At 44.7% G+C, this 25,734-nt stretch overlaps 2 protein-coding genes and 1 long non-coding RNA gene across 3 annotated transcripts in view; 1 reads left to right on the top strand and 2 right to left on the bottom strand.

Moving 5' to 3' along the window:
• PPM1E (protein phosphatase, Mg2+/Mn2+ dependent 1E) overlaps positions 1-25,084 on the bottom strand; it is a 101,665-nt gene extending 76,581 nt beyond the window's left edge. The window contains exon 1 of the mRNA XM_004590975.2: positions 24,333-25,084. Coding sequence (XP_004591032.2) covers positions 24,333-24,793 — 461 coding nt within the window. The 5' untranslated portion in view covers positions 24,794-25,084. The remainder of the gene's footprint in view (positions 1-24,332) is intronic.
• Positions 4,162-4,494, bottom strand: LOC118759532 (large ribosomal subunit protein eL37-like). Its single transcript, XM_036495967.2, has one exon. The coding sequence runs from the start codon at positions 4,492-4,494 to the stop codon at positions 4,162-4,164; it is 333 nt and encodes a 110-aa protein (XP_036351860.2).
• LOC131482388 (uncharacterized) lies at positions 24,558-25,481 on the top strand. The gene is made up of 2 exons (XR_009246945.1): positions 24,558-24,760; positions 25,222-25,481. It is a non-coding gene; the product is annotated as an uncharacterized LOC131482388 (long non-coding RNA).
• Positions 25,482-25,734: the final 253 nt, after the last annotated feature.

The following is a 25,734-nucleotide window of genomic DNA, read 5'->3' as shown; positions in this document are numbered from 1 at the left end:
ACCAAGAATAGAAGCACCCATTTGGGTGTCGGTTCGTGTCCCAGATGCTCCACTTCCCATCCAGCTCCCTGTTTGTTGCCTGGGAATGCAGTGGAGGATGGCTTCAAAGCCTTGGTACCCTGTACTAAGTGGGAGACCCAGAAGAAGCTCCTGGCCCCTGGCTTTGGATCAGCTAAAACCCTAAACTCAATAATAATGTTGAAAAATATCACTTTTTTTACGAACCAAAAAGATGGTGCTTCTGTGATGATTTAAGACACTATATAATGAGAATGAAAACATTATTTTTAAAATATGATATAGTCAGTTTATTTATTAGAGCAGGTATTTACACCTTAATAGTTAAGATCCCTGCATCGCATATTGGAGTTCCTGGGTTTGATTCTGAGGTCTAGCTTCTGCATCCAGCTTCCTGCCTATTCAGATCATAGAAAGAAGTGGGGCTGGCACCTGCGTCCAATGACCCAGGCAGAAGACCTGGAGTGTCACTCCCAGGTGCCTGCTCCTGGCTCCCTCCAAGTCTCAGACCAGCCCTAGCCATTAGGTTATTTGGGGAGTCAACCAACAGATGGGAACTCTTCCTTTTTCTTTGCCTCTTTTTTTTTTTTTTAAAGATTTATTTATTTTATTACAAAGTCAGATATACAGAGAGGAGGAGAGACAGAGAGGAAGATCTTCCATCCGATGTTTCACTCCCCAAGTGAGCCGCAACGGCCGGTGCGCGCCAGTCCGATGCCAGGAACCAGGAACCTCTTCCGGGTCTCCCACACGGGTGCAGGGTCCCAAAGCTTTGGGCCGTCCTCGACTGCTTTCCCAGGCCACAAGCAGCGAGCTGGATGGGAAGTGGAGCTGCTGGGATTAGAACCGGTGCCCATATGGGATCCCAGGGTGTTGAAGGCGAGGACTTATTTTTTTTTTAAACATATTTTTATTGCATTTCATTTTTAATTAATTACATTGCATTATGTGATACATTTTTTATGCACTGGGATTCCCCCCCACCCCTCTCCACACCCTCCCCCCACAGCGGATTGCTCCACCTTGTTGCATTTCCATAGTTCAAATTCAGTTGACATTCTTTCATTGGAGGTATTTACCAAGCATAAAGTCCAGCATCTTATTGTCTTGGTAAGTTCAATGGTTTCTTGGTGACACCATCTCTGGTCTGAAGGTAGAGCAGGCAGAGTATCATCCCAATCAATTAAAAGCCCCAACATAATATTTCCAACCATTTACAACATTGTGGCATTAATTGACATGGTATTGATTAACCAATATGTTAATAGGAAAATGCAGGTTCTCAACCACAATCTGTGACTTCTTCATAGACATTTCAATTTTGGTTTATATTCAACCGTGTTCTATACACCTTAAAATGGCTTAGATTGCTATTCAGCTGTCTCATGCCTATTTTAATTTTAGTATTTAGCAGTTTATAGCATTGAAGCATGTTTTCGCTGAACCTGGCTGTTTTTCAGGTGGTCTAACTCTATAATTCTAACAGGATATATGTCAACAGTTTAGGTGAGCATGTTTAGGAGGGGTGTGCAGAGAAATCTTCCATACCCCAGTGAGGAGTAACTAATCTTTGTGTTCCACCCAGTGAGTTGTAAGTGCATCCCCGCTGACCGTTTCCTGTCTGTTTCTAAGCTTTCCTTGTTGTTCTCTATCTATTCTAGTTTTGTTTGTTTGTTTGTTTTGAGGGGTTTCTGGAACGCTCCTGATGGTTATTACGAGAGGGGGTGGGGACCCAAAATTGGAAGCAGACAAGGACCAGACAAAGCTCCTCTCCCTAGTCCTGAAGGAAGTTTACTGTTCTGTTTCTGCGAACCGCACAGGGATCCTGGTTGTTGTTCCGATGACCTTGGATCCTGCAAGGCAGGATTTGGGCTTCTTCCATCCCTTGTGGTAGATCCAATTGGAGAGTTCTTGGTCTTCGAAGGCACTCCATCTCCCCGTGGTCTCCTTGGCAGTAGGGATGTAGTCCTCGGTGCTCATACTGATAGTCCTCGGTGAGGATCTAGGAGTCTTCAGGTTTGGGATAAAAGCCTTCTGTCCGCCTGCTCCACTCTGGGGACCCTCCCTGCTCTATACGCATGACCTCCTGTTAAGAGGTTGTTAGGATTACTCCTGATTCCCCCATTTGCAAGGCGAGGACTTAAGCTGCTAGGCCACGCCGCCAGGCCCTTTCTTTGCCTCTTAAACTTTTTTTAAAAAACATTCTGCTTATTGGTATGATCAGAGCAGATACTGAAGCTTTGTAATGACAGAATTCTACACTTACCAACAAATGATACTGTAACATACATAATGTCAAATATCCATTACAGATATCAGGTATAGTTTAACTTTGTTATTAACTAAAGTAAAAAGATAATTATCACTTTACTAAAGGGAAGATGTTGAGCATAGCTGGTTAAGCTGTCATTCCGTCACTGGCATCTCATATACCATCTCTGCCATTTACCAGTTACATGACTCTGGACACGTCACCAGACAGTGCTGAAACCGGAATCCTTTCTCTAACAGATTTTGTGCGATAATTAAATATAATTATGTACACAAACTACTTGGCACATTGCCTATCCCACAGCCAAAAGTCAATGTTAACTGCCATTGTTAATTAAACTGGTCCCCCAAAGTCTCAAAATCTAAATAATATAACTGGTCTCTGATTGCCTAGCAATATAAACATGGAAGAAATTGTTTAGGAATTCATCTTAGAAAATTATCCAACTGAAGGCTAAGAATTTATGCACAAATATTATGAATTAATATTGCTTACTGAATCTTAAATATTTAAAATAAGGGGCTGATTTTTGAAATTATGTATGCAACATCAGGCAACAACAAAAACAGTATGCAAATCTGTATAGCAAAGCAAAATGTGTCTATCACGTGTTAAATGAAACTGGTTTGTAACACATGATTAGTACATAATTATTTAACTGTAAAATGTCTAAAAGAGACAAGCAAGAAATACAGAAAATAATAAAGTTGCATAATAGGTTACAAAAGTATGTACTGCTCTCTTACCTTAATCCCATTCTTCCTTTTTTTTTTTTTTAGATTTATTTACCTTTTTTTATTACAAAGTCAGATATACACAAAGGAAGAGAAACAGAGAGGAAGATCTTCTGTCCAATGATTCACTTCCCAAATGACTGCAATGGCTGGAGCTGCGCCAATCCGAAGCCAGGAGCCAAGGGCTTCCTCCAGGTCTCCCACGTGGGTGCAGGATCCCAAGACTTTGGGCCACCCTCGACTGCTTTCCCAGGCTACAACCAGGCAGCTGGATGGGAAGTGGAGCCACCAGGACACAAACTGGCGCCTATATGGGATCCCTGCTCATACAAGGCGAGGGCTTCAGCCACTAGGCTACCGCACCGGGCCCAAGGTAGAACAATCCTGTCAATGTAAGGTACTAGCAAAACTGGATATAATTTGCAAATGAATGAAACTAGACATATCCCTGCCCCCCAAATTACCTCAAAATGAATCATAGGATCTAGGATCTTTTAATCCTAGATTAAACAGCTACAAAGCTCTTAGATAAAACACAGAAGTGAGTCTTTACTACCTTGAGTTAGACAACACTAAAAACAATTGTCAAAAGAAGAAATGTGTATTAATAGGACTACAGCCATAGCAAAATTTAAAATGTCTGTGTTGCAAATGACACCATCAAAAAAGTGTGGGACCTGGCACAGTAGCCTAGTGGCTAAATTCTCGCCTTACATGTGCCAGGATCCCATGTAAGCACTGGTCCTGGCTGCTTCATTTCCCATCCAGCTCCCTGCTTGTGGCCTGGGAAAGCAGTCAAGGACAGCCCAAAGCCTTGGGACCCTGAATCTGTGTGGGAGATCCAGAGGAAGCTCCTGGCTCCTGGCTTTGGATTGGTTCAGCTCCAGCTGTTGTGGCCACTTGGCCAGTGAAACAGCAGATGGAAGATCTTTATCTCCTTCTCTCTCTAAAATGTGACTTTCCAATAAAAAAAAAATAAATCCTTAAAAAAAGAAGCAAAGGCTTCAAAACGTGAGAAAACATATAAAAAGCTCTTACAACTCGATAATAAAAGGCAAATAATACAATTCAAAATATGCAGAGTAAGGAAGGTATTTTTTTAAAACCAAAATATTTATTGCCTAATTGTTGAAATTCTTAAGATGAACTGGATGCGACAACATCAGCCCTCTTGGGTTTAGGAGTTGTAGCTTCACAGAATCCATGTCCGGACCTGCGGTACACGATTTTGAGGTGCCTCATCTGGCCGGTGCCCATGGTATTAGCCTTGGCATTCCAGTTATACTTCCTCTTGTGCTTGGCAGGGTAGCCGCACTTGCCGCGGGTGGACTTCAGCAGGTGGTAGGCCTTGGAGCTGCAGCAGTGGCACAGCGTGTGCATCTTGTTGCGATGCTTCCCGAACAACGACGTTCTCTTCGTCCTCTTCCCTCTACGGCCGAGACCAGCTAAGGAAGGAATCTGACATAACATCCCACATCCTGTATTAGGGAACTTGGACCTCGTCTACTCCCAATTCCAGCTTCTTGTTTATTCTTTCCCTATGATATAGCAGATGATGGCCCAAGTAAATGGGTCCTTGTTACCCACAGAGGAGACTTGGATTCAGTTCCAAGCTCCTGGCTTTCACTCGGTTCAGCCCTGGCTGACAAGGACATTCAAAAAGTAAAACAGCACAGCAGAGAAACTCCACTCCCTCTGTCCCCTGCCATTCAAATAAAGAAATTTAATTAGGGCCTGGCACGGTGGCTTAGCGGTTAAAGTTCTCGCTTTGAATGTGCCAGGATCCCATATGGGAGCCGATTCGTGTTCCAGTGGCTCTGCTTCCCATCCAGCTCCCTCCTGTGGCCTGGGAAAGCAGTCGAGGACAAAGCCTTGGGACCCTACACCCGGCTGGGAGACCTGGAGGAAGTTGCTGGCTCCTGGTTTCAGATCAGCACAGCACCAGCCGTTGAGGTCACTTGGCGAGTGAATCATCGGATGGAAGAGCTTCCTGTCTCTCCTCCTTTCTGTATATCTGACTTTGCAATACAAATAAACAGATCTTTAAAAAATAATTATTAAAAAAGAAAATGAATTAAAACATTTTTTAAACAGGCAAATGATTTTATACATTTCTCCAAAGATACACAAATAGCCAATAAGCATAGCAAAAGATACAATATACTTCAGACCTTACCACTTGAATCCTCTCTATAACATCCTCAACCAAGTAGTAAACTAATCCTGATCAAACACCACCCACACAAACTGCTGTTTCTCAAAGTAGCTTGCTAATTCCTTAATTAAAAAAATCTATGGACCCGGGTGGCGTGGCCTCGCAGCTAAAGTCCTCCCCTGGAACGTGCTGGGATCCCATATGGGCGCCAGTTCTAATCCCGGCAGCTCCACTTTCCATCCAGCTCCCTGCTTGTGACCTGGGAAAGCAGCAGTCAAGGATGGCCCAAAGCTTTGAGACCCTGCACCCGTGTGGGAGACCCGGAAGAGGTTCCTGGTTCCCGGCTTCGGATTGGCACAGCACCGGCCGTTGTGCTCACTTGGGGAGTGAATCATCGGACAGAAGATTTTCCTCTCTGCCTCTTCTCCTCTCTGTACATCTGGCTTTGCAATAAAAATAAATAAATCTTTTTTAAAAATCTATGTATTTGAAAGAATTACTGAGAGGTGGGGAGAGAGACAGAGATATTCTATCAGCTGGATTACTCCCCAAATGGCTAAAACAGCCAGAGTGGGGTCAATGCAAAATCAGGAGCCAGGAGTTTCTTGTAAATCTTTCACGTGGGTGCAGGGGCCCAAGTAGTTGGGCCATCTTCTGCTGCTTTCCCGAGCGCATCAGCAGCGTGTTGGATCAGAAATGGAGCAGCCGGGGTTTGGACTGGTGCCTGCATGGGACATAGGCAGTGGCTTTACCCACCACAGAGCTGTCCACCCCCCTTAATTCTTAAAAAAAAGCTCTAATCATGGGCAATTCTTTGTTCTTTTGGATGGAAGAGCTGCTTTATCACTCAAATGAAGTCTCTTTTCCCACATGACCAAAAAACTGATGATACCTCTGTCATGTAGACATATTTCCTCAAACATAGTACCCAAACCTAAACTCAAGCCAGGTGTACCCTGATCAAACTTCCTTAGAAAGGTTTAGAAAACTGCAATAGTCAAGTATTACCAGGCAAATCACACAGCTGATTTCTACTACATTTATCAACAGTAAAATTCCATTTATCATGAATGCTGTCATTAGGTTTCTCATCCTTCATCATTCCTCTTTCAACCTTTTTTCCCAATCCAAAAGGCATATTTAGATACACTAAATTTATATTTTTAAATTTTCATTTAATTACTCTTTAAAATTTATTCTGAAGGTAAAAAAAGATGGAGAGACATGGAGAGATCTTCCATCCTCTAGTTCATTCCCTAAAATCCTGGAATGGTCTCAGCTAGGCCTGGCTTAGCCCAGGAACTAAAACCAGACGGTTGGCAGGGACACACTCATTTGGGCTACCATGTGCTGCAACCCAGCGTGCACATTACAGGAGACCAAGATCAGAAGTGGAACCACAACTTGAACGTAGACACTTTAAGACACAAGCACCTCCGCAACCGTAGGCAACTGCTTAGGTTGCCTTGTACCTAAGCAAGTGTTATACAGCTGGGAGAAAAGCAACTACTAGCTGGCAGGTATTCTGGGCCTGATTAATGTCAAATTTGTATTAACTATTCCTGTGTGCCAGCATAGTTGCTTGTTTATTTATTAATTATTTATTATTTTTGGAAAGGTATGTGGGGAATTCAGGGAATGACAGGCCGGGACACACCACCCCAGCACCTAGGCAGTAGAGAGGGGTATGCAGATTGTTCAGGGAATGGGATCTGGAGTGGGATCCAGATGTTGGAGTGGGAGCATCTGAGGGAATGTTTGACAGGAGAAAAGGGACTTCTGAGGTCTTCCACAGACCGGGCCACTACACTTGCAGATAGGTAAGGGAGCTAGACAGAGTGATTTACAGGGGGAAACTGGAGGACATGCCTGGGTCAGGCCAAGGCACCTGCCCATGTGGGAGACCTGGGCTGGGCTGAATATTATTACCCACTAGGGTACACAAAAGCTGGGGCTGAGAGTATGCCTGGCTGGGCTAGGCTACAGCAGCTACCCATGAATGTCAAATCAGGGGATGGGACACATAAAGCTGGGTTGCAGCACCTCCAGAACATGAGAAAACCAAATTTGGGGGGCAGATTCTGTAGCAAAATTGTGGGCTCGCCTCTGTGGGACTGTAGCTACTGCCATTTTCTCAGAGCTGTGAGTGGTGACAGGCTGAGCCAGGCCAGACCACAGATCTCACCTGACAGGGACTCACCTGACACATGCAGGAGCTGGGCTGGGCCAGGACTGAGGGCAGACCATGCTACGCAGGGTTCCAGCACATGCCAGCATACATGAGATCCTGGGCCTGGTAGGGCAACTTGGGGAACTCCCCTATTAGGCCATAGCTTCCACTGGGGAGCAGAAGAGCTGGGGCTGGGGGTAGGCTAGGCTAGGCAAGGCTGCAATACTCCTCAGCATTTGTGTAGCCAGGTCAGGGGACAGGCTGGCCTGAGCTAGGATGCAGCACCTGCTGGCACACACAAGAGCCAGTACAGTGTGTGGACCATGCCTGGCTGGGCTAGGTTGCAACACCTACCATCAAGAACTGGCACTGTGGGCAGGTAATGCCAGGCTGGATGGAGGTGCCAGCTGATACACACAAGATCCAGGACTAGAAGCAGGCCTGGTAGGGAAATTTTGAGGACTCACCAGCTAGGCTACACTCCTACTGGTGAGTGTGAGGGCCAGGAAAGATGTAGGACAGGTCAGGCTAGGCTGTAACACCCACTGGTTAAAGTTAGAATGGGTACAGGCCATCAGGCTAGGTCATAGTACCTGCTGGTTAGTGCCAGGACTGGGGACCAGCCATGTCAATCTAGGCAGCAGCACCTGATGGCACATGTGATACGTTGCTATGAATGGGCTGGGAAGAACTTGAAGAACTTTGCTGCTAGGTTATGGCTCCTGAGAGTGAGCACGACAGCCAAAGCTGAGAGCAGGTCAGACCAGGCTGGGCTGCAGCACCTGTTGGCATACATGTGGGTCAGGTATGGGATGGGCCAAGCAGGGTCAGTCCACGGCATACACCGGCATGAATGAGAGCCAGGAAGGGGTGCAGGCTAAGCTGGGTTGGACTGCACACCAACAGTTCACATAAGAGCTGGGGCAGAGAGTGGGCCAGGCTGAGCTGGGCTTCTGCACCTGTTGGCATGAGTTGGACTAGGGACGGGTCATCTCAGACTGGGCCACAGTACACACTGGCATGCATGAGATCTGGGGCTTGGGGCAGGCATGGTAGGAGAGCCTTTGGGACTCCCCAGCTAGACCACTGTTTCCACAGGTGAGCGTGAGAGCTGGGTCTGAGTGCAGATTGTTCCAGGTAGAATTGTCCCAGGTGGCACCAGCTGGCAAGTGCTAGGACTGAGTGCAGGTCATATTAAGCAGGTACCCCTGGCAGGTGCAAGATCCAGGACTGGGAGTATGCCTGGCAGGGGAACAGTGGGCACTCCCCTGCTAGGTTCTATCTGCCACTGCTGAGCATGAGACCAGAGCTGGGGCAGGCCAGCCTGGACAAGGCAGTGGCACCTGTCAGCATACATGAGGGCTGGGTCTGGGGACAGAGCAGGCTGAGCTAAGACACAGAACCCATGGGAGTGCACAAGAGCCAGGCAGGATGTGGCTGGGCTTGTCTAGGCTGCAGCAGAGGCTGGCACACACAAAAACCAGAGCTGGACGCAGTTACAGCTGGCTGTTACTGGGGATTCACCACAACTAGGCCACAAATTCCACTGGCGTACATGAGGAAGGGGCCTGTGGCAGAATGTCTGGGTTAGGCCATAGGACCCACCAGTTTGCATGAGATATTGGGATAGGGACAGGCAGCTCCATCCACTGATATTATGCACTGGCTGGTGCAGGTGACAGACCACACCTGACCCTGCACTGGCTGGTGCACACAAAAGTCAAATATGAGGTCACCCTAGGCAAGGTTTCTGGAAGGGACTCCACAACTAGACTGCTGGACTCAGACCCTGACCTCAGAGGGGGAAAAAAGTCACAGGATATGTGGTCCTATCTTCAAGTGCTTGTGTTGGGACTGGGTCTCTTCGGTTGCTGATGCCTGTGTAATGGACAGCATTATCCAGACACACACAGGGGACATAACAACCAGCTCATCTAAGCCAGCACGGGACTTCAACTGCCTCTTCAGAGGATAGAAAGCAGAATAGGTAGGACAACTCTCTTGGTCAAGCTCTGAAACATGTTCCTGGGTCTGAGGATGCACTAAGATGAACTCTGTCAACCAACAGACCCTGGAGCAACAAAACCGACAACTCAGAACTATCAAAACCCACTTCAATAACGCCCTCACAACACTGTTCCCCACATTAGGGTTTCTAAGGTGTCATCAAATGACCATGCCCGAACTCTGGGTACTTATGTAATTTGACAGAAAGGCATGTTCCCCTCCCTTTCTTCCTGGGTCAATACAGGAGAAAAAAAACTAGAGCATTTGTCCCACCCATCTTCTTCTGTGCCTGACCCTCCCCCCAATCAGAGGCTCAAATGAGAATGTGCATCCCTCTCAACTATGTAAATATTAAAATGAAAAAAAAAATAAATCTTATATTAATGCAGTAGCTGTATGATATTTGCCGTCAGAGTCCCAGCTTTCAATCAAGTGGCATGAAAAAAATCAGAGTCCCATTCTCAAGCTTTTTAACGAGAGCTATTTAATTATCAGTATAATGATTAGCAGAACAATTTAAGCAGCTAAATGTTATTAGTATCCAATGTAAAATATAATTCCCAAAGAAGAAACATAAAAAGATATAAACATTTAGAGAAAAAAAGAAGACAATACGTGGGGAAAACCAGTAAAATCCTTTCATAATGACAGAAACCCCAGAAGCCACAAAGAAAAACATTATCCAAGATAAACAAGTATAAAATGTAAACTTCCTGGTAGTAAAAGATTCCAGGGCCCAGCGTGGTGGCCTACTGGCTTAATTAAGTCTTTACCTTGCATACGCCAGCATCCCATATGGGTGCAGGTTTGCATCCCATTGGCCCTGCTTCCCATCCAGCTCTCTGCTCGTGGCCTGGGAAAAGCAGTCGAGGATGGCCCAAAGTCTGGGGACCCTGAATCCACATGGGAGACCTGAAAGAGGCTCTGAGCTCCTGGCTTCAGATGGGCTCAGCTCCAGCCATTGTGGCTACTTTGAGAGTGATTCAGCGGATGGAAGATCTTCCTCTCTGTCTCTCCTCCTATCTGTATATCTGACTTTCCAATTTAAAAAAGTAATAAAAAAAAATCTTAAAAAAAAAAAAAGGATTCCCCCGGCGGTGTGGCCTAGCAGCTAAAGTCCTCACCTGGAAAGCCCCGGGATCCCATATGGGCGCCGGTTCTAATCCTGGCAGCTCCACTTCCCATCCAGCTCCCTGCTTGTGGCCTGGGAAAGCAGTTGAAGACGGCCCAAAGCTTTGGGACCCTGCACCCGCGTGGGAGACCTGAAAGAGGTTCCTGGTTCCTGGCTTCAGATCGGCACAGCACCGCCCTGTTGTGGCTCACTTGGGGAGTGAATCATCGGACGGAAGATCTTCCTCTCTGTCTCTCCTCCTCTCTGTATATCCGGCTTTCCAATAATAATAAAAAATCTTTAAAAAAAAAAAAAGGATTCCATAGAATGGTTTATATATATATTTTTTAAAGATTTATTTTATTTTTATTACAAAGTCAGATATACTGAGAGGAGGAGAGACAGAGAGGAAGTGGAGCTGCCGGGATTAGAACCAGCAGCCATACGGGATCAAGGCAAGGACCTTAGCCACTAGGCCACACCGCCAAGCCCAAAAAGTTTATATTTTTAACGATTTATTTTATTTTTATTGCAAAGTCAGATATACAGAGAGGAGAGACAGAGAGGAAGATCTTCCGTCCAATGATTCATTCCCCAAGTGACCATAATGGCCGGTGCTGCACCAATCCAAAGCCAGGAGCTCAGATCCTCTTCCAGGTCTCCCACGCAGGTGTAGGGTCCTCAGGCTTTGGGCCATCCTCAACTGCTTTCCCAGGCCACAAGCAGGGAGCTGGATGGGAAGTGGAGCTGTAGGGATTAGAACTGGCGCCCATATGGGATCCCAGGGCATTCAAGGGGAGGACTTCATCTGCTAGGCTATCGTGCTGGGCCCCATAGTAAAGTTTTTTTTTTTTTTTTAAAGATTTAGTCATTTTATTACAAAGCAGATATACAGAGAGGAGAGACAGAGAGGAAGATCTTCCCTCCGATGATTCACTCCCCAAGTGAGCCGCAACGGGTCGGTGCGCGCCGATCCGAAGCCGGGAACCAGGAACCTCTTCCAGGTCTCCCACGCGGGTGCAGGGTCCCAATGCATTGGGCTGTCCTCGACTGCCTTCCCAGGCCACAAGCAGGGAGCTGGATGGGAAGTGGAGCTGCCGGGATTAGAACCGGTGCCCATATGGGATCCCGGGGCGTTCAAGGCGAGGACTTTAGCCGCTAGGCCACGCCACCGGGCCCATAGTAAAGTTTTTAAAAGAAAACTTACAGACTGGGAGAAGGCATCTGCACCATTAAAAGAGGCTAATATCAATGATTAAGATGTCCTTCAATTCAGTAATAAACATAAAATTATAAAAGTCAAAAAAGAATAAAAACAATTCACAGAACAAATAAAAACCATTAATCAAGGGGCCAGTGTTGGGGCACAAGAAGTTAAGCTGCCACATCAAATACCAGCATCCAACATTCCAACCCAGCTGTCTGCTAATGCACCTGAGAAAGCAGAAGGTGGTCCAAGCCTGGACACAGTTCCTGGTTCCTGGTTTCATCCCACCCAGGTCTGGCTGTTGTAGCAATTTGGGGAATAAAACAACAGATAAAAGTTCTCTCTCTTTAATACAGCCTTTCAAATAAATAAATCTTTGAAAGGAAAAAAAGATAAACCCATACATTCAATTTTTCATTTTTGCACATTAGACTTTCAAATCTAATATATCTAGTGTTGAAAGTATCTAGTGTTGAAGCAGGCTTTAGGTAAGTTTCATACTTGTGATAAGTATAGGAAAGTTAAAATGTTTAAAAAAAAAATCATACATTCAAGGCCAGTGATGATAGCACAGGAAGTTTAGTTGCTACCTGCAATGTTAGCAATCCACATAGGAACTATGGCTCAAGCCTGGTTGCTCCCCTTCTGATCCAGCTTCCTGCTAATAGGCTTGAAAAACAGTGGAGGATCACTGGGCAATCTGAAGTCAGAAATGCAATTTCAGTCCAGGTTTCCCATGTGAATGGCAGGGACTCAGTTACCTGTGTTACTGACTTCTGCCACCCAGGGTTTGCATTAATAGGAAGCTAGAGTCTGGAGCTGAGTATCAGCCCTGGCTACCCAGGAGCAGGACAAGGCATCTAAATGACTACACTAAATGCCCAATCCTACCTAGAGTTTTTATTTAAACTGGATTATCAGAACTCATGGAATTCTGATTCAATAGACAGATACAGGCAGGAATCTAGCAAATTTGCATTTTTAACAAAACACTGATTATTCTAATAAAGGCAATTCCTATCCAATATCAAATATTGCTCTAATAGTTCAGTTCACAATATACATGAGATACTTTAGTTCATTAAATATGTATGAACTTACTTCCTTATTTGTATGAGGCATAGTGATATGGATCAAACATGAATTCTGTTTTAAGAAAGATAATAATTTATTATAAGACATGCACAAAGGTGTATAGATAAAAGAATTTTTTTTTGTCCTCAGAGCACACAAAAGCCTGCCCCAGGGCTGGGCCACACTACAGCAGGTGCTGGGAATCTAGTCCCAGTCTCCCTCATGTGTAGGTGGCAAACACTACAGGACTAGAGCCACCATTCTCTGCCCCCCTCAGGGTGCACATTAATTTGAAGTTGGATTAAAAGCAGAGGAGCAGAGAGTCACACCAGACACTGACATTGGATGTGGAAGCACAAAATGGCATTTTAACCACTAGAACAAATGCTCACCACCCGCATCCCGAAATTTTGTCAAACTCTTGATTTGTCCTGTATATCTACCCAGCAAATTAGTGTGCTTCTGTTTTTTTCAGATATGTTCTTGAAAGGATCTGTGTTAGTACATTTATTCTATGAAATTATAAGGTCACACAGTGGATACTGAGGTTGATACAAAGAAATATACTCTTTCACAAATCTTAAGGAATTAAATAGGATCTAAACATAGATGAAATGGAAACACTCCAGGGAGTCTTCATTTCTGAACTCCCCACTGCCTGGCATTAGGTAACATGGGGACAGAAATGCTCAAAAAACAGAAAACACATTTCAAAATTTAGAAGCCACTCTTCTAAAATAAAACAAATTAAAGAGCAGAATTAAGAGCATAAAGCTTTTATTTTTCCTGATTATGTGGCATTTGTATGACTTCCAGTCTTAAAAATTCCAGTACTTTCCCAGAAATGCAGTAAAGACAAGGTCCACAATGCCCAGTATTAACTGAATAATGAATGCGTGAATGACTCTTGGGTCATTTCTCCCAGCTCCCTTGCAGTTTATCCTTCTGTAAGAGAAATGCAAGTTTACCAGACAAGTCCCAAAAGGGCTATACTGTCTCATCTTCATGACTTCGCATACGGTAATCTCCCTTTTGGGATGCTTTGAATTCTCTCTTTCTCTTAGCTAAATCCTATTTTAGTCTTCTAAAATCAATTTAAGCAACCCACTCCAGAATCTAATAGTCTCTGCAGGCACTTCCACTTCAGCAGCTCCACATCACCTGCTTCAGGGCGCCTGAACTCCTCTTAGCACATAAGGCAGCCAGACAAGCTTCAGGCTCAGGCACATGTGTGATCTTGGACAAGTTACTTAATGTCTTCAAGAATGAATTTCCTCATTTGAACGTTAGAGAATGACAGCAATATAAGGTACCAAAGTTAATAACTTTCATCAGACTTTCACTATACTGTACTTGCTCATTAAGGCGTCTGACATATCTTCTAAAATCACATACATCCTGAGGAAAGTAATATGTTTACATCTCTGTGAGCAGCATTTTGTAGTCCTAGGCACATGGCAAGGCATCAATATTTTTGATAGACAAGTAATATCTTCATTGTAGCAAATTAATGTGCTACTCAAAATCCTTTCTGTAATGAGGTGGAAAACAAAATTCATTCATGAAAATATTAATGAAAATAAATTAATGAAATTAATGAAAATAAATTTCATTAATGCCAGTAAAAAAATGTTGTTTGTAATCTTTATGATTTACTATTAATTATACATTAAAAGGTACAAATGATTCGCTATTCTGAGCAGAGCATAGCTGGTCATGACTGCCAAAGGAATTTAGTAATGCTTTCATGGTATATGTATTTACCTTAAAGATTAGCAGACCGGCCCGGCGGCGTGGCCTAGCAGCTAAAGTCCTCGCCTTGAAAGCCTCGGGATCCCATATGGGCACCGGTTCTAATCCCGGCAGCTCCACTTCCCATCCAGCTCCCTGCTTGTGGCCTGGGAAAGCAGTTGAGGACGGCCCAAAGCTTTGGGACCCTGCACCCATGTGGGAGACCCGGAAGAGGTTCCTGGTTCCCGGCTTCAGATTGGCATAGCACTGGCCGTTGCGGCTCACTTGGGGAGTGAAACATTGGATGGAAGATCTTCCTCCCTGTCTCTCCTCCTCTATGTATATCCGGCTTTCCAATGATAATAAAATCTTTAAATAAAAAGAAAAAAAAGATTAGCAGACCACACATCAGGTCATCTTTACCTCACCACCACTTAGAAAAGTTACAAAAAGCTTAATTAAAATCTTCTATAGTCCTTGAGGAAATGAAAAGAAATTCAACTTTGTTTGATAATTCTAACCTGAGTAAGAATATAAAAAATGCTACTCACTTAAAATAATATTTAATAGACTTTTCCATTGTGCTGTTTAATTGGCCTGAATAACTTTACAACATTAAGGTTGTAAAGGTTTTTTAATGTTTAGCTATTATACAATATTTTTATAAAGAAATGCTTTTCTTTTGTATTTGATCTTCAGGACATTTTAATCTTCAATATATTTTCACAGACCTGCATTAAACCTGGCTTGATAGTTGAGGATAATTTTACTTAGAATTATATTTGAACAAAATTACATATTTTAATTTATTTTTAATAATTAATTTTTAATTTATTTTTTAACATTCTTTTTTACAAAAAAAGATTTTTTTTATTCTATTAGAAAGGCAAATTTACAGAGAGGAGGAGAGACAGAAAGATCTGGGCTCAGTGTGATGGCCTAACAGCTAAAGTCCTTGCCTTGAACGCGCCAGGATCCCAAATGGACGCTGGTTCTAATCTCTACAGCTCCACTTCCCATCCAGCTCCCTCCTTGTAGCCTGGGAAAGCAGTTGAGGATGGCCCAAAGCCTGGGGACCCTGGACCTGCGTGGAAGACCTGGAGAAAGTTCCTGGCTCCTGGCTTTGGATTGGTGCAGCACTGGCCGTTATGGTCACTTGGGGAGTGAATCATCGGATGGAAGATCTTCCTCTCTGTCTCTCCTCCTCTCTGTATATTTGACTTTGCAATAAAAATAAAATAAATCTTAAAAAAAAAAAAGATCTTTCATCTGCTGTTTCACTCCCCAAGTGGCTACAATGGCTGGAGCTGAGTCAATCAGAAGCCAGGAGCCCTCTCTGGGTCTCCCATGTGGGTGCAGGATCCCCAGGCTTTGGGCTGTCCTCAACTGCTTTCCCAGGCCACAAGCAGAGAGCTAGATGGGAAGTGGAGCAGTCAGGACATGAACGGACTCCCACATGAGATTCTGGTGCATGTAAGGTGAGGACTTTAGCTACCGCTACCACACCAGGCCCCAAATTTTAATTTCTAACGTGAATATCTAGCTCTGAGAACAAGTTTTTTTTTAATTATTTATTATTTTTACTTCATTAATTACATTGTATTATGTGACACAGTTACATAGGTACTTGGGTTCTCCCCACCCCTCCCCAAACCCTCCCACCATGGTGGATTCCTCCACCTTGTTGCATAACCACAGCTCAAGTTCAGTTGAGATTCCCCCATTGCAAGCGTATACCAAACATAGAGTCCAGCATCTTATTGTCCAGTCAAGTTCAACGGCTTCTTAGGTATACCCTCTCTGGTCTGAAGACAGAGCCAGCAGAGTATCATCCCAGTCAATTGAAAGCTCCAACATACCATCAGCAAAAATTTACATCATTATGGAATTAATTGACATAGTAATGAGTAACCAATATGTTAAAAGTAAATGCGAGTTCCCAGCCACCTTACAAGTTTTTCTTTTAATATTTACTTTATTTATTTATTTTGTTTTTAAAACACTGATAATTGCTTCTAGATACATGATTATCTTTCCAATCTTGAAAAGTTGAAATCATTTGTATTTCTTTGATGGTACACACATAGATTATGACTAGCAAGTCACTTTTCAAGTAACAGATGCAGCTATAACTCCTTTAAAGCAAGAATATCTGAACTAAGAAACATTCAGTGGTCAGCTGCTATTTGCAAAGCTGGCATCCCATACTGGAGTGCTCTTTAGAGCCATCACGCCCCATCGAGGCACCAAAGTTGCAGATGGTCAAATGGTTGGGTCCTGCCATCCACACATGGGAGACAACCCAGAGCTTCTGGCTGCTGGGTTCAGCCAAACCCAGCCCCAGTCACTGCGAACTTTTGGGGAGCGAACCTTCAGAACTCTTTAACCTCCCTGACCTTTGTCACTCTGCCTTTCAAGTAAGTAAACCAACCTTCATAGAAATGAAGGAACGAAGGAAGGAAGAATGGAAGGAAACATTTTCAGTTGCTCGAAATGAAATCCAAAAAATCAGAGGTTATTCTTATTGTAAAATCAGTGGCAGCTGGATTAATGACTGCCATTCCTCATATTTATGTAACATATAAGATCCAATAAACAACATGTTAACAATATAATTCTTGCCCTCTAGAGTTTTAGCCTAAGAAGCACACACCATATATCTGCCTCACATACCTCAAAACATTTAAAAAATATATGATGTGGTATCAACTTAAGGGCATTGTATTTTTCATTGCTTTTTAAGGCAAAATTGAATGTTAGCTGTAATACAACATGAATCTCAAAAAACAGTATTATTAATATCCATTTTAGTCTTGTATCTAGATTCACAAAGTAGAAAAACTGTGAGTATAATGTTCCTAAAGCAATGTTTTAAGTCTCCATGGAACAAAATCTTTAATATTTCTAACTAGTAGATTAGTGTTATGCTGTTTGTTGGCAAACTAAGCGCTATGCATCATAATGTAAAGTCTTAGATAAAATATCAACAGGAATCAAGAAAATTCAATATTTTAAATAGCACATTACTTTCTACATACTGTTCACATTATTCTCAAAGATTTTGCATAAGAATATTTTTAATTTTTAACAAGGCGGGCCCGGCGGCGTGGTCTAGCGGCTAAAGTCCTCGCCTTGAAAGCCCCGGGATCCCATATGGGCGCCGGTTCTAATCCCGGCAGCTCCACTTCCCATCCAGCTCCCTGCTTGTGGCCTGGGAAAGCAGTTGAGGACGGCCCAATGCTTTGGGACACTGCACCCGCGTGGGAGACCTGGAAGAGGTTCCAGGTTCCCGGCATCGGATCGGCGCGCATCGGCCCGTTGCGGCTCACTTGGGGAGTGAATCATCGGACGGAAGATCTTCCTCTCTGTCTCTCCTCCTCTGTGTATATCTGGCTGTAATAAAATGAATAAATCTTTAAAAAAAAAAAATTTTTAACAAGGCATAGTAAATATACTTATTCTTTTAAATTCATGAAAAATGTGGGCCCAGCATGATGGCGTAGTGGTAAGGTCCTCGCCTTGCACATGCCGGGATCCCATATGGGCGCTGGTTCTAATCCCGGTGGCTCCACTTCCCATCCAGCTCCCTGCTTGTGGCCTGGGAAAGCAGTTGAGGACGGCCCAAAGCCTTGGGACCCTGCACCCTTGTGGGAGACCCTGGGGAGGTTCCTGGCTCCTGGCTCCTGGCTCCAGATTGGCTCTGCTCCAGCTGTTGCGGCCGCTTGGGGGGGTTAATCATCGGACGCAAGATCTTCCTCTCTATCTCTCCTCTCTGTACATCCACTTTTCCTATAAAAATAAATAAATCTTTGAAAAAATTCATGAAAAATATTTATTTAGAAAGTTGTGGAATGTTAATTAGTAACAAGAGTCACAAACACTTCTATAGCTAGTTGAAAATGTTAAAAAACATACACACATAAACAAACTTATAATAAAGCCAAGCTTGGAGTGAGGAAGATGCAATAATATCTTCTTTCTCTCCTCCTTTCTTTCAGAGAACAGAGAAGGATGCAGGCATCTCAAGCCATCCTGCTATCTGCTGTACAACACCTGCTCTGTTTATTTCCATTTCTACCAACCTTTTCCAAGCTAACATTAGCTTTAAACGGTGCACTTCAACTGGTATTTCTACTTCCATAGTTCTTCACCTTCAAACATTTTTCCATATTGTCATCAGAATGCTCTTTTAAAATTGTTAAATAGATCATGCTGCAGTGTCTTCAGATTGTGGTTACAGTACAATTCAACAGGGCTGGAGGATAATGCTGTGGCTCAGCAAGCTAATCCTCCACATTCAAGTACCAGCATACCATATGGGTGCCAATTCTAGTCCCAGTTGCTCCAATTTCCAGCCAACTCCCTCCCTGTGGCTTGGGAAAGCAGTGGAGGATGGCCCAAGGCCTTGGGACCTGCACCCAAGTAGGAGACCCAGAATAGGCTCCTAGTTCCTGGCATCTAGCTTCAGATCACTGCAACTCTGGCTACTGTGGCCATTTGGGAAGTGAATCAGAAGACAGAAGATCCTCTGTCTCTCCATCTCTCTCTAAATTTACCTTTTCAATAAAAATAAACCTTAAAAAAATTCAACAGGCTTGATAAGGCCCTCAGAGCAACCCTACCTAATCCTACCCCTAACTGCATTACTGGTTTCACCTTTGTCAATTATTATGCTGCAATCACAGTGCTTATGACTTAGCTTCCAGAATTTATCATGATTTTTTCACTCTCATGGATTCTGTACACTTGCTTTCTTATTCTTTTTTTTTTTTTTTAAGATTTAATTATTGGGCCTGCCACAGTGGCCTAGAGGCTAAAGTCCTCGCCTGGCACATGCTGGAATCCCATATGGGCACCAGTTCTATTCCCGGCAGTCCTGCTTCCCATCCACCTCCCTGCTTGTGCCCTGGGAAAGCAGTCAAGGATGGTCCAAAGCCTTGGGATCCTGCACCCACGTGACCCAGAGAAAGTTCCTTGCTCCTGGCTTCGATTCAACACAGCACTGGCCATTGCAGTCACTTGGAGAATGAATCAATGGACGAAAGATCTTCCTCTCTCTCCTTCTCTCTGTATATCTGACTTTGCAACAAAAATAAATAAATCTTTAAAAATTTTTAAATTATTTATTGGAAAGGCAGGATTTTGAAAGAGATTTGTTATCTCATGTTTCACGTCCCAAATGGCTGCAATGAACAGTGCTGAGCTGTTAAACTGAAGCTGGGAACTTCATCTTAATCTCCCATGGCTGGTAACAGCCTAAGTACTTCAGCTATCTTCTGCTGCTTTCCAGGTGCATTAGCAGGGATGTGGATCAAAAGTAGAGCAGCCAGAACACAAGTACTGCATGGGATGCTAATGCCACAGTGACTCAAAATGGTGCACTGCAGCACTGACCCCAGTGCCTTTGTAACACACTGACCCCAGTGCCTTTGTAACTCTTCCCCTCCCCCTTTTTCTTTCCAACTTGCCAACACTTGCCCTAAATGTCTTTCCTTCATTTACTTATTTGAGAGACGACAACACGTTCTCATCTGTTGGTTCCCTTCTCAAACACCTGAATGACACCCACATAGGCCAGGACCCAGTTGGAGCCCAAATCAGGAGCCAGACACTCAATCCAAACCTGTCAAGTGAAAGATAAAGGTAATTAAGTAGGGTGATAATTAGACAATTTTCTAGAGGAAATCATTTTGGCTACACTGGGGAAAATATACTGAATATCTTTGTGGAAGGCTAAGACTGGTAAGAGATAATAATGACACTGAGAATGAAGGATAACACATTTATGAGATATTTACAAGGCAGTATTATAAAACCTGTTGACTGAATGTAAAGGGTAAAAGGAGAAGTCAAGAAGAGCTTACTAAAAATCAGTATCAGGAGCATGGGTAAGAGGAGGGTAGAATTCAATTTGGACAGTTTAATCTGAGGAGGTTTTTAGACATCCACGTAAAGCTGCTCCTTTAACAGAGCAAGGATGGAGGTAAAAGTTAGAAACGATTACCATAAGTACAATAACCCAAAGTTACATGAGAGATTGATACTGACTAGCAACAAATAAGTCAACCAGATCCAAGAAGGATGTCCAGGACAGAACACCAAAATGTGGGGATGCGCAGAATATAAAATTTCACAGAGTGGGCCAGTGTTACAGGACAGGGGTTAGTCCCTGTGGTGATGACTACATCCCTTACCAAGGTGCTGGTTTGAATTACAGCTGCTTTACTTCCAATCCAGCTTCCTGCTAATGTGCCCGGAAGGCAGCTGGTAACAGCCAAGTCACCGCAGCCTTTCCATACATACAGGATAATAGGACAGAATGTCTGGCTTCAAAATTCAGCCACGGGCCAGGCAGCATGGCCTAGCGGCTAAAGTCCTCGCCCTGAACGCGCTAGGATCCCATATGGGCGCCGGTTCTAATCCCAGCAGCCCTGCTTCCCATCCAGCTCCCTGCATGTGGCCTGGGAAAGCAGTTGAGGACGGCCCAATGCCTTGGGTTCCTGCACCCTTGTGGGAGACCTAGAGGAGGTTCCTGGTTCCTGGCTTCGGATCGGCGAAGCACCGGCCGTTGCACTCACTGGGGAGTGAAACATCAGATGGAAGGTCTTCCTCTCTGTCTCTCCTCCTCTCTATATATCCGCCTTTCCAATAAAAATAATAAATCTTTAAAAAAAAATTCAGCCATGCCCAGTCCTGAGTATTGAGGCCATTTGTCAGGGGGTAGGGCAAAGCAGTGGATGGAGCATCTCTGTCTTTGTTTATCCCTTTCCCTCTACTGCTCTGCCTTTCAAATAAATATATATGTTTAAAAAGGTCACAAAGAAACGGCAACCTGAGAGGAAGGAGAAAAACCTAAAAAAGTATGCTTAACACTGAATGGCATTTGTTTTCTTTTGCCCCATGTTACTTCCTCCACTTACAGTATATATTTCTTTTTATTAAGAAAATAATCAAAGATGGACTCCCAATAAAACTGATAAATACATCTTCAAAATAGGTACTGGACTCTACTACTGTCCTACCTACAATGTCAGGATACACTTAAATAACAGAATGATAGACTTTTGTTTATGAAGGACTATACTACTGTAATAATACAGGGGAACTCAGAGGAGATGAAGAGGTTTGTGGAGGGGAAATGGAAATCCCAGAGCCTACGAAACTGTATCATAAAATAATAAAATAAATGTTAAAAAATAAAAATAAAAAAGAATTATCAAGAGTATTTTTTGGATAAATTTTTTTCACTTTCCCCATATAAGCAACTGCAACATATTTGTGATCAGAATTACTTAAAATTATTTCCTAGGAAATTGGAGAAATCAGTATTTCAAGTATGTAGAGAGTTTTGAGGTTTAACAAGTACACTGGAAAGTGCTGGGATTATTTGTACATAGTCATCACTTCTGAATCTGGATTCATAGTTTTCTCATATATAAAACGAAGTGCTTGACGGAAAAATCTATCCCTAGAATCTTCCAGTATTAATTCTTACATCTAAATCCTATGCTTTTCCTTAATACATAAAATGGAAACTAAACACAGTAGTGATTTTTGTGTTAAGACCATAAAGACAGGGCCCCGCACAATAGCCTAGCGGCTAAATCCTCACCCTGCATGCACTGGGATCCTATTCAGGAGCCAGTTTATGTCCCAGCTGCTCCTTTTCCCATCCAGCTCTCTGCTTGTGGCCTGGGAAAGCAATCAAGGACTCCCAAAGTCTTGGGACCCTGCAACCAAGTTGGTGATCCTAAGGAAGGTCTCAGCTCCTGGCTACAGACTGGCTCAGCTGTGGCCACTGCAGCCACTTGGGGAGTGAACCAGCAGACAAAATTTTTCTCTCTGTATTTCCTTCTCTTTGTAAATCTTTCCAATAAAATAAATTTTAAACAAAAACAAAACAAAGACCATAAAGATAGGTTACATAAATAAGCCAGCTACTTCATACCACAATAAAAAAGATATTAATAGTTTCTGCACAAAATAGCCTAAATGATGAATTCCAATTAAGGTAAAACTATAGTTTTCAACCATAATTTTGCTAGTTTTGTTTCAAGTTCAAATTTCTCAATTAGGTGGCCATTTTAGTAACTGAATCTTTTTTTCTAATTTCTGTATGTATTAAAATTGATTTTGCCTCCCATCCATGTGAAAACATATAATTTTAATATAGATTTCATTAAAAGTGAAAAACTTCCTGAATGACATATGTTCGGGGTTATACTGATGATTTTTTTTTGTGGGGGGCCATTCCCTAATGGTTACATTGTTTCATTTTGCAACTGCACTTACAAAGGTAAAAATTTGTTGCCAAAATAGAATCAGTCTTAATGCTGAAGTAAATTCCCTCACTTGGGTAAACACTTTAAGCATAGAGCTTTCAGTAACCTTAAACAGTGTTAAAAAATAGCATCTTTCAAGATAATTTACAAAGACTAGAAAGAAATGCTCTAAAATGTTAATGCTGTTTTATCTCGGGATAGTGGTATTACACGCTATTTTTTTTTTTTTACATCCCACCCCTCCCCGAAAAATCATTATTACTTTGGTCACTGAACAGTATTTTAAAATTAAATTTTAGATTGCTGATAAAGTGAAACATCAACCCAGATTTCTACAGGTGACTTGTTAAATGCTTTTTCCTTATTGATAAGCTACTGTTTGGACAGGAAAGCAGTTTGATCGAGTGTCTGTTGCGATGGATGAAGACGACGCAGGCCCTTCTCTCACCGAGGCTTTTGAGAAAATCCAAGAAGTGAGTTTGAACTTAATTGAGGTGAAATTTTGCAGCAGTAAACTTTTAGGATGGGCAGAGTTAACACCTTTCTTTAAAGTATGAGTTATATGGCAAAAGACTCCCGGATCTGCTGCTGTTTTGAAGAGCCTTGTCAGTATTCCCCTCTACTGATAACTGGTTCAGCACAATTCCGTTTGGAAAGAAAGGCCGATCGTAAAACGCCTCTATTTCAAGTGTATAAACACCAGAACTGGGATGAAAGGCAAAGCCTTGACCTTTCTATTTTAGACTCTCATCTGTGTAGCTAAGCCATCTGCTTCCCCCCACACACACACACCTTGTAACTTAATGGACTGAAAATACTGCACCTGATTGCAATTTTATCAAACTAGCTTTTTTCCCACTTTGGTGTATTACGGCTCTTTCACTCGAGGGCTGAATTGTGACTTTTTGCTTAATCTTTCCCCTCTCCATCAATCTCTTCCCACCGCCGTCGGTAACGAGTGTGTGTGTGTGTGTGTGTGTGTGAGAGAGAGAGAGAGAGAGAGAGAGAGAGAGAGAGAGAGACTGACTCTGACTGGGTTCCCGTGTTTTGAGCATGCACAGAGCTCTTTACTTTCCACACCGAGCGCCTAACGGAATACCGACTCCTGCTGCTGCCGCGGGGCCGGGATTTCTGTGCCCGAGCGGCGCTTACGCAGGAGGCACCTGGTGGCTCAGCCCAGACTCGAGTCGCGTCCCTCGGCCGCCAAACAACAAGGAGCCTAGCCCGCAAACAGACCGACCTAGGGTGGGAGGAAACCTCCAGGAGAAGAGGCGAGGAGGGAACTCAGGACCAAGGACCTTCCGAAGCAGAAAGGGTGTGTGTATGTGTGAGAGAGAGAAGGGCCCGGGAGCCGTTCCTAGGCGGCAGGCGGCGCGGGGGCCGAGGCGGGCGTGGGCAGCCCGCAGCCCACCGGCCGAGCCCGAGCGCCGGGATGCTTTCGGCGGCGGCAGGCGAGCGGCTGCGGGGGTGAGGAGCAGCTCCGAGTGGGGGTGGGGGACAGAGGGAGCCTCGTCCGAGGCCGGCGCGTCGAGGACAGCGGGCCCACCCCCAGCCGAGCCCCGCTACTTAACTATTTGTAGAGCTGCTGCAGGCACAGGTCCAGGCTCTCGCCCTCCACCTCCTCGCGGGTGATGCGCTCGGACAGCTGCCGCGGGAGCGGGGGCAGCGGCGGCAGCTGGGGCTGCGGCGGCGGCCGCACGGCCGAGTGCCCCGGGGCTGCGGCCACCTCCTCCTCCTCCTCCTCTTCGTCTCCCTCGGCGGCCGCCACCGCCTCTTCCTCCACTACCTCCTCCTGGGGCTCCGGGTCTGGCTCCGGTTCCCCATCCTCCGTCGCGGCTACCGTGGCAGCCTCTTCTCCTTGTTCCTCGACCGAAGCTTCGGCCGCCTCGGCAGCGACCAGTTCAGGCTCGGGCTCCGACTCGGGTTCGGGTTCCGGCTCCGGCTCGCCACCGCCGCACGGTCCGCGAAACTCGCCCAGGAATAGCTCCAGGAAGCGCCGGTAAGTTTTCTCCTCAGGGATACAGCCAGCCATCGCTGCTCATGCCCCAGCGCCGAGCGGGAAGGGGGTGGGGGGAAGCCCGGTCAGGGGAGGGGGGGCTGCTTCGGCGGCTCGGGCTCCCGCTAGGGCGGTTAACGGCCGCACCGGCACGAGCGATCAGCACTAGGTTGCCTGGAGAGGGCTCCCGCAGGCGTGCGCGCCGCCGAACGCCGACGTGCGCGGCCCGGGGGCGGGGGCGGAGCGCGCCGCCCCTCGCGGGTCTGGAGGGAAAGTTGGTGGCGGGCGCGCGCGCAGGGTCCAGCGGCGGCCCACCCTCTATCCCTACCCAGAGCTCAGCCCACGCTGCCTGGAGACTGTCGCCATAGCAACCGTGTTCTAATGAAGAATTCCAGGGTCCCTCCCGTCAAGTCCGCAGAGTCGAAAGGACAACCGGACTCGCCTGGTGTCCGACTCCCGAACAGGTTTCCTGGATGGATACTTGGGCCTCACGTGGTTAAGAATGGACTGAGGCATCTCCAACTCCAGCTGCTGGTTCCCACTCGGACTGCATTCACCTCAGTTTCCGTATGTCCTCTCTTCTGTTGGTGAGACTCATTGAAGGAGTCGTTCCAGGGAGGAAGCCTCAGACGCCCTGCACCTGTAGGTTCCTTTGGGTACGTTCTCAATAGAATTTGTAAAGAAATGTTATCCTCCTTTCTCAAATAAACAAAATTAAGGTAATGTTTTACTGTGCCCAGTGAAGCTAGCTTGAATCCCACGTGCGTGCTGGTTCAAGTCCTGACTCTTTCACTTCCCATCCAGGTCCCAACTGACGATCCTGGAAAAGTAACAGAGGATGGTCCCAGGAAGAAGTTCTTACTTCAGTCCAGCCCAGCCTGTTTCCTTCTCTGCAACTGGGCCTTTCAAATAAAATAAATGTTTTTATTTTTAAAAACAAAACACTCTTTTACTTCCACATCTTGAGACTTCAAGAC

Source organism: Ochotona princeps, chromosome 17 (genome assembly GCF_030435755.1).
Source record: "Ochotona princeps isolate mOchPri1 chromosome 17, mOchPri1.hap1, whole genome shotgun sequence".
Classification (NCBI taxonomy): domain Eukaryota; kingdom Metazoa; phylum Chordata; class Mammalia; order Lagomorpha; family Ochotonidae; genus Ochotona; species Ochotona princeps.
Note: the sequence above shows the minus strand (reverse complement) of the source record. Positions and strands in the feature narration are given on the sequence as shown.